The sequence below is a fragment of the Trichechus manatus genome, unplaced genomic scaffold (assembly GCF_000243295.1).
Source record: "Trichechus manatus latirostris isolate Lorelei unplaced genomic scaffold, TriManLat1.0 scaffold00115, whole genome shotgun sequence".
In the NCBI taxonomy this organism is placed as follows: domain Eukaryota; kingdom Metazoa; phylum Chordata; class Mammalia; order Sirenia; family Trichechidae; genus Trichechus; species Trichechus manatus.
In genome coordinates this window covers 1812950-1822667 of record NW_004444051.1, presented here as the reverse complement: position 1 = coordinate 1822667, position 9718 = coordinate 1812950, and the positions used below count along the sequence as shown (strand labels likewise).

At 40.7% G+C, this 9718-nt stretch overlaps 1 protein-coding gene across 1 annotated transcript in view; it reads right to left on the bottom strand.

Moving 5' to 3' along the window:
- The window catches only part of KIAA0319 (KIAA0319 ortholog), a 110054-nt gene extending 100752 nt beyond the window's left edge, over positions 1–9302 (bottom strand). Inside the window, 5 exon segments of the mRNA XM_023738345.1 lie at positions 1984–2025; positions 2027–2348; positions 2350–2475; positions 2477–2726; positions 9195–9302. Coding sequence (XP_023594113.1) covers positions 1984–2025; positions 2027–2348; positions 2350–2475; positions 2477–2646 — 660 coding nt within the window. The 5' untranslated portion in view covers positions 2647–2726; positions 9195–9302.
- Between the last annotated feature and the right edge of the window lie 416 nt (positions 9303–9718).

Below are 9718 nucleotides of genomic sequence, written 5' to 3'. Positions count from 1 at the left end.
TAAGAGCTTGGCTGCTAACCAAAAGGTCAGCAGTTCGAATCCACCAGCCACTGCTTGGAAACCCTATGGGGCAGTTCTACTCTGTCCTATAGGGTCACTATGAGTTGGAATCAACTTGAAGGGAATGAGTTTGGTTGTGGGTGAAATTTTTACAGAAGCAGATCTCCAGGTCTTTCTCCTGTGAAGCCACTGAATGTGTTTGAACCACCAACCTTTCGGTTAGCAACTGAGTTCTTAACCATTCATTCTTGCCCTTAGATATGCGGATTATGCCCTATCTGGTAGGGGTTCCATTGAGTTCCTGTCCCTCCTCCCTGGGAGAACCAGTTTTGTCTCTATTTGCATATTCATTTCAATATTTCTGATATATGAATTTGTTCTTTGGATTCTCTTTTGGACATCTTACAACATCTGCCTAGTTCCCTCACTGATTAATAAATAGAATGAAATCTAACACATGTTCATTTTTATATCTGTATGAGTTACAGTGTTACCTTTTTCTGAAAACTATCTTTTTTTATCACTTAGTCAAAATTTATTTCAACATTTGAAAATACTCAGACTAATCAAATTGTTATTACTGTAATATCTTATAATAACTTTTGAAAATGTAAATGTCATACTCTTACCTAACCCCTAAACAGTACACCAAGATTTTCAAAAGCAATGGCTATTTAATAAAATGCAAGATAACAATAACATAGCAAAGAACTTTCACATCTATCTGGACATAATTTGAAAATTGTCTTGTAGCATAACCAACATGAAAGAACTAATGAGACAAAACACTTTAAATACAGCTTGATTTGACAGTCCCATTCATAGATGCTAGAAAGTAAATGACTTAGCAATACGAAGGAGAGTAAATTATATTAATATTTAACGATGAGTAAAGAGCATGGTTAATCTTTAGTATTTTCAGATTATTTTTCAATTAAAAGGGATTTTTATGCATTTTAATCCAATTACAAATAAAAAATAATTACAGAAACTTTGAAAAGTACAGAAAAATATAAAAAGCAGCAAAAACCCTCTGATAATCTCATCATTAAAAATAACTTCTAGTCTTTTTTTTAAGCAATGTTTTATGTTGAGGTTATAATGTATGTCAATTAAATTCAGCTTTCTATACTTCTTCTAACCTAATCATTGAAATCTTGAAATTATTTTCCTGTAACAAATTCTTAATTGGTTTATGTCCCTTTACATTCTGATTCGTCTTCTTATATCTTGAAATACATACAATGGACTCTCCCATGGCCTGTCCTTTTGTCATTTAATTTCCAGCTGCATTCAGCTTCCCCTGATCAACATACTCTCCTCAAGTCCTGGCCATTTCCCAAATGAGTAGCCTGTGGACTCTCCAACTAACTACACTCTCCTCACAACACAGTTCTCATCCTCTGTGTCCCTGACCTTCTGCCATTAACACTTGAACCTCCTCCCCTGCTGCTGGTATCTCTAATCCTCCCATGATTCCTATTCTTTTTTCTTCTGATCCTCCCATGATTCCTATTCTTTTTTCTTCTGTTTTTTTTTTTAATGGAAAATTCTATAAAGTCTACCTTCATTCCTTAGTATATCTCTCCTCCTACCCACTGATTCATCACGTCACTGGTAAGTTTCTGGCAACCTAAGTACCTGTTGTATTTTGAAGAAACTTATGGTAGATTTCAAGGTTTCCAGGGACTTCTATAAAATCCTCATTCCCCTTTGCACTGGTAGAGGCCATCTCCAGGAGAAGTGCCAAATCATCATTAGGTGGCTGACTTGTGAAGGCAAAATGTTGTTTTTAAGTCTAGTCATGAAAGCACAGCAGAGGACTAAGATCTTTCCTGGAAGTCTCAGTCATCCTTCTTGCTGCCACCTATCTGTGTTCCTCTTACAGCCTAAATGATTGCCCAGCGTCTTAACACAGCTCTCTCCTGCCTTCTGCCCTCCTCGGCCCCTCCCAGCCTCTCGAGCACATATCAACAAATCCACCTCCTTTCCAGAGCTGCTGCTGGTTTGTTCTCAGAGCTGAAAAAGCCTCCTCTTTCTCTAATACCTCTCCTGAAGATGGAGTAGTCACCAATGGAAGCAACAACCTTCTCTCAGGAGAGGGTTCTGGGGCAGGGGTCCCCGCCAACTCATTCAGTTTCACCAGGTTATGGAGCTCAGAGTCTCTCACTGCTTCTCTGCTGATGTTGCAGAGCTCTCTCTGACAGAGGAGTTTGAGGCCTCCCTGCCTGCCAGGCAGCAGGCCCCAATAGGTGTACTCAGCACTTCCCCTGGGCTCCTGCTTGCTGATGCGCTGGAAGAGGTCCTGTTCCAGCTCCCTATAGTCATCTGAGTAATCAGGCATCTCCTCCTTGATCTTTGCCTAGAAAGGGCAAGTCCTTTCTGATCTTCTCAGGTGAGTCCCCCCAGAGCCCCAAGGGAAGACCCCTGTTCAGCATCATCTCCCCATAGTCCAGCAGCTGGGTGGGCCTCTGGGTAGGTGAGATAGGACCTGATGAGGCCCATCTTCTTGGGCTTACAGTTCTCTTTGTGTGGGCAGCTCAACAAGTAGCAGTGGCCCTCAAACCACCAGGCCAGGTCACAGCTGGAGAGGTCATAGCAAGCAGCTGTGCAGTCCATCACGGGGGTGGTTTGAGGCACCCGCATGACTCCAGTGGTTTCCAAGTTGGGTGAAATGATTGCATTAGAATACTTCCTTCCCTCAGTGCACTGCTTACAGTCACAACCTGCAAACAAGGGAGTCTCCAGTGAGGAAGAGAGGCATATTACAGGGAAGCAACCCTAGCTTAACAAATCAGAAAATAGAAATGTTATCAATCCCTGGTCAGTCTGGAAAGCAAATAAACAATTGGCATTTCCTATAGAAACACCACTGCATTATCTTACAGTCCGTCCATCCATCTACCCACCCATCCATCCATCCACCCATCTAGCCTTATATCTTTCTACTCTTCCTTCCATCCGTCCATCCATCTATGCATTCAACCATCCATCTATCCTTTTATTCTTCTACTCTTCTATTCACCCATCCATCCATCCATCCACCCACCCATCTATCCATCCATCTTCTCTTCAATTTCATTCCATTTAAACAGAAGCATTCTTCTCCACATGTGTATTCCTTTTATATTATTTACAATGTTTTGCTCCTCACCCAAAATTCAGTTTAAAAGTTTACTTGAGAAATAGTGTTGTGCATTTGCTATTGATATTTTTAATCTCATTAACTATTCTGATAGACCAAACTGATAGGAAAATATCAGAGAGAAAAACCTGTCCTCAGTACGAATCCATAATTAACTAGTTTTAATCAGATCTAAATAATGAACTACAAATGTTTCCATTCCATAATGTAGCAGGTATCAGAGTGGTTCTACACAACGTGTGGTCTGCAGGCTCAGTATTGCAGGTCCACGGACTCTAGTACTAGTCCAGGACAAAGTAAGGACAGAAACTAGGGCTTTTAGAAACTTCTATAGCAATTTGTCATTGCCTAAAATCCAAGTCCAAAATCACTTTTATTGTATTTCTTTTTTTTTTCCACAAAAGAATCCGTCTCTGACAAATTGGAAATAAAAACAAACTGGTCCTTAACCACATATAGTTTGAGAAGCACTGAATTAGCTTTCTGCTGCAGAACTCAGAATGGCAAGAGATCGTTTTCCTAGTGAGGGCTCATCACTGATACTTGTTTTAATAGTATTTTTCACACTGGAGACTGTCGGATTCCTTCTAACTGGAGGTAAGTGAACATGATTATATAAATTATAGGAATCATCTTAATTTTTACCTGTACCTACACCATCATTGTTACAGATGAAAGTTTAAAAATCACACAGTGACAAATATTGATTCTATAGGAAAGACAAATTGCTCTAGTTTAATAGGAATTCAATATAACAGACAGACATGCATCCTTCCCAATGAATAGGCTAGCAGCTAATTAATTCAACTGAAATGACATTTTTTCAAAGGCATGTCTATTTTTGGAAAAAAAAAACTCACCTAAATAATTTTAGCCTTATATTTTCTAGAGAAAAACTTAATCTCAGATATGGAGAAAATACAAGTAAACTCCAGCTGAACAAAATAAAATGGCATATATTCTCAAGATCAAGAGATGATCAAACACAAAAACCAAACCCATTGCCAATGAGTCAATTCCAACTCCTAGTGAAACTATAAGACAGAGTAGAACTGCCCCATTTTGGTTTCCAAGGGGTGGCTGGTGGCTTTGAACTACAGACTTTCTTTGGTTAGCAGCCAAGCTCTTAATCACTGCGCCACCAGGACTCCCAAGAGATTATGAGGGGTGTGAAATAGATAGGTAATTTCTAACTTCCAACTCTACTCTCAAAAATTTTGTCTTTACTAACAGACACAGAGGAAATGTTCACAGTCACTAACCAGAAGAGAAATGCAAATCAAAACTACAATGAGATACCATCTCACCCAAACATTACTGGCACGAATCAAAAAAATCTGAAAATAACAAATGTTGGAAAGGTTGTGGGGAGATTCAAACTCTTATGCACTGCTGGTGGGAATGCAAAATGATACAACCATTTTGGAAAATGATACGGCACTTCCTTAAAAAGCTAGAAATAGAAATACCATACGATCCAGCAATCCCACACCTAGGAATATATTCTAGAGAAATAAGAGCTGTCACATGAATAGACAAATGCACACCCATGTTCACTGCACATATTCACAATAGCAAAAAAGATGGTAACAGCCTAAATGCCCATCAAGAGATGAATGGATAAACAAATTATAGTACATACACACAATGGAATACTAAGCAACGACAAAGAACAATGGTGAGCCTGTGAAACGCCTCACAACACGGATGAATCTGGAGGGCATTATGCTGAGTGAAATAAGTCAATCACAAAAGGACAAATATTGTATGAGACTACTATTATAAAAACTTATAAAAAGGTTTACACACAGAAAGAAATAATCTTTGATGGTTACGAGGGAGGGGAGGGGTGGGGAGGGACAAAAACTAAGCAAATGATAGATAAATGGTAACTTTGGTGAAGGGTAAGACAGTACACAATACTGGGGAAGCCAGCACAACTTGATCAAGGCAAGGTCATGGAAGCATCACAGATGCATCCAAACTCCCTGAGGGACTGGGCTGAGGGCTGGGGGGACCATAGTCTTGCGGGACATCTAGCTCAATTGGCAAAACATAGTTTATAAGGAAAGTTCTATGTCCTGCTTTGGTGAGTAGCGTATGGGGTCTTAAAAGTTTGTGAGAGGCCATTTAAGATACTCCACTGGTCCTACCCAGTCTGGAGCAAGGGAGAATGAAGAAAACCAAAGACACAAGGGAAAGATTAGTCCAAAGGACTAATGAACCACAACCACCACAGCCACCACCACACTGAGTCCAGCATAACTAGATGGTGCCCAGCTACCACCACTGACTGCTCTGACAGGGATCACAATAGAGGGTCCTGGACAGAGCTGGAGAAAAATGCAGGACAAAATTCAAACTCACAAAAAAAGACCAGACTTACTGGTCTGACAGAGACTGGAGAAAACACTGAGAATATGGCCCTCAGACATCCTTTTAACTCAGTACTAAAGTCACTCCTGAGGTTCAACCTTCAGCCAAAGATTAGACAGGCCCATAAAACAAACAATAAATACACATAGCTCAACCATGTATATGAGATTAAATGGGCACAACAGCTCAGGGGCAAGGACGAGAAGGCAGAAGGGGACTGGAAAGCTGGACAAATGGAAATGCGGAACCCAGGGCAAGAAGTGGAGAGTGTTGACACATCGTGGGGTTGGCAACCAATGTCACAAAACAATATGTGTATTAATTGTTTAATGAGAAACTAATTTACTCTAAACCTTCACCTAAACCACACACACACACACAAACCTATTGAGGATGGCAAACTTAAAAATAGATCCTAGGTTGCTAGAGTTGAGCTGACTAATGAACTAACCCTAGAGCTGCCCTACCTTTGGACATTTTGTAATGTGAAATAATAAATGCTCTTACTGTTTAGGCTAAAAAAAAAATTGCCTTTATTTTCAGAGATACCACTACATCTCGTAGAGGTCTCTAAATGAAGACCCAAGAAAGAAAGTTGTTTTAGACCTAAATACCAGGATATGTTTTAGTTCCCTTGAGAAACTGTTGTTATCAGCTCCTTTTGTACAAAGTGATTCAAAGAAACGATCAGGTTTTATTTCTGACTCTGGCCACCAGAAAGCTCAGAGGCCAACTTCTAAAACATAGGAATCATTCATTGTACAAGGAAAAGGCTATGAATCCTGGAATAAGCAAATTGTATAAGTGAGCAAGAAGACCTTATGATGGCAAAAGCCATCAATTAAAAACTTAAAGCAGTTTTCAGTCTGGCTGGATGTGGAGACCTCAATACACCTCTGGGGCAGGTCTTTTATTCTGCAAAAATGTACCTGAATCAGCTGTATCAATATATAAACCTTAAAGCAGAGATCTTAATGATAAATAAAGAAGTTTGAGAAGGTATCAATATATAAACCTTAAGCAGAGATCTTAACGATAAAGAAGTTTGAGAAGGCAGGCTCCCAACAACTAAATCATTCTTCCTTTGTGCCAAGCTGCTATAATTACTTCACAATCTACTGAAAGCACCCATGAGAGCTCTTGAAGTACTGCCAAACTCCTAGAGAACAGGAAACTTGCCACCTATGATTGTGCTCTGTAAATTCCTAGCCCAGTCCATGAACATAGCAGGCACTCAATGGCTGTTGACAAATGAATAAACTTATTGGTTAGCATTTTGTCAAAGGGAAAGAGAATAGAGAGGGAAGAAAAGGAAACAGCAAATAACATTATTGGGGCTCAATAACTCAGGAACTGATAGTTTGAATTAATGGAGGACATCTCATAAGAAAAGGGCAAAAAGGCATGAAAAAGCGGGGATTTGAAAGAAGATAAAATGGCAGCTCAAACATTACCATATTCTCCAGTAGTACAGAGCACATTAAGCTCCAGGGTGTGAAGATAAAATGGGGCTTTTCCAATGGCAGCACTTCCTAAAGTGGCCCTCGCATAATCTAAAACAATGCTACTCACATATGGATGGGTATAGGCAATTTGGTATATGGGTAGGTACAGATACATACACAGGTGAGAACAGATAGAAGTATTTATACCAAACCAAACCTATTGCCGCCAAGTTGACTCCAACTCATGATGACCCTATGGGACAGAGTGGAGCTGCCCCACAGGATTTCCAAGGCTGTAAATCTTTGCAGAAGCAGACTGCCACATCTGTCTCCTGCCGAGCAGCTAGTGGGTTAGAGCCACTGATTTTTTGGTTGGCAACGAAGCGCTTTGACCACTGCACCACCAGAGTTCCTGAAGTATCTATAGGTACATGTCATCAAAGACACAAATATGGATAGTCCTCAGACATAACCAAACACCTTCCAACATTGGTTTTCTGGGTTTGAAGGCTTAGGGCCATAGTCTTATGAGACAACTGGCATAACATAGTTCACAAAAATCATGATCTGCATCCTAGTGAAGTGAGTGGCACCTGGGGCCTTAAAAGCTTGCGAGCAGCCATCTAAGACACAACTACAGGTCTCGACTTACCAGGAGCAAAACAGTAAGAATGAAACAAGCACAGAGGAAGAACAAGTCTACAAGAGCCACAACCTCATATACCCTGAGACCAGAAGAACTAGATGGTGTCTGGCTACCACCACTGCCCGTTCTGATCAGGGCTCAATAGTTGGTTCCGGATAGAGTGGGGAAAAAAATAGGGGGCAGAACTCAAATTGTTATTTAAAAAAAGCCAGACAAACTGGAACAGTAGAGAACAGAGGACCCCTAATACTACTGCTCTGAGACACTCTTTAAAGGTAGAACCGAGCCTATTCCCTGAGATCACCTTTTAGTGAAATAGCAGAGTGGCACACAAAATAAAGGATATTACCCCTAAGATTGGTGCCCTACTTAAAAACCATGAGTATAAGACCAAAAGGTCAACAATTTCTCAAAAGCAAAGATGAGAAGATAAGGGGGCAGGGAAACTAGAGTACTGGAAAGGGAACAAACAGAACACAATAAAGAGATTGTTGACATATTTTGATAAATGTAACTAATGTCACTGAGCAATTTGTGTGGAAATTGTCAAATGGGAACCTAATCTGCTGTGTAAACTTTCACCAAAAACTCAATAAAATATTATTAAAACAAAACAAAACAACAGAGCTTCTCAAAATTTAGGTGCTTCAGAATCATCTTCAGGTGCTTATTGACAATCCAGACTCCTGGCCACACTGCTAAGGGTTCTGACTGAGTAGGTATGGAGTGGGGCCTGGATGACCACATTGTAACAGAGTCTCTCTCAAGTGATCCTCATTAAGGCTTCACTACACTTTAACAAGGGTGGCTCAGTGGTAGAATTCTAGCCTTCTATGCAGGAGACCTGGGTTTAATTCTCGAACAATACACCACAAAGACAGCCACCACCTGCCTGTCAGTAGAGGCTTGTGTGTTGCTATGATGCAGAATAGGTTTCAGCAGAGCTTCCAGACTAAGACAGACTAGGAAGAAAGACCTGGCAATCTACGTCTGAAAAACCAGTCAATGAAAACCCTATGGGTCACAATGGTCCAATCCCATTGTACACGGGGGCACCATGAGTCAGAGGCCGACTTGATGGCAGCTAACTGCCACACAGCAACACTTTGACAAACCCTGGACTTAAAAAGTTTCTCGGGTCATATATCTACCCTCAGCCCCTGTATGTCAGAGAGGCTCAGTCGTCCAGCCATGGCATGGATCATAAGAACTGATGCTTATCAATTATTTTATGCAATGCTATAAGCAAATTAAATACATGAAAACACATGATAAAAGAGAGTCTGATCGTTTGCTTTCCAGAAAGATCTACTATGCAATTCTTTTAAATACAAAGTTTTCCCAATATATATGAAACGTGATGAAGTTTTTCCACCAAATAGTCATGATAATAAACAATTTAAATTCCTGTTTCCAAAAAACCACTCATGCATGAGGTCTGCCTTTCATGCCTTTTATATGTAAAATAGTATTGGAAAGCAAACACAAAGGACCTTCATCTTTTCAGGTTAATCTGAGTTACTTAAGCCAAAGATTGGGAGCTCAAGTCTGACCTGGTGTCACTGGACTAATGGTTTCCTACCTGCAATGTCACCAGCAGCAGCAATGAGGTGAGCGCACCTTTGGCCGAGGCCATTCTGCCTCACACAGTTGGGGGAGATAGGCTTCTGAGGTGGCCCTGAGGGGCATTCGGTGCAGACTGCCTTTGATGTTTCTTAGCAGCCAGCTTTGGCCTCAGAGAACTTCAAAGGAAAATCAGAAAAGAGACAGGAAAAAAAAAGAGGTAAATGTGTGGAAGCATACATGATTATTTCTATCATTTATCCATGTCAACAGGAGGCCTATCTGGTCACATTACAGGGTCATATCCCAGGCAAAAAGGAGCCTTGGTGTGGCAATGGTTAAGCACTCAGATGCTAACCGAAAAGTTGGTAGTTCGAACCCACCAGCAGCTCTGCGGAAGAAAAGACCTGGAGACCTGTAGATAGCTGCTCCTGTAAAGATTACAGCCTCGGAAACCCTATGAGGCAGTTTGTACTCTGTCTTATAGGGTCGCTATGAGTCGGAATCAACTCGACAGCACACAACAACAACATTCCAGGTAAA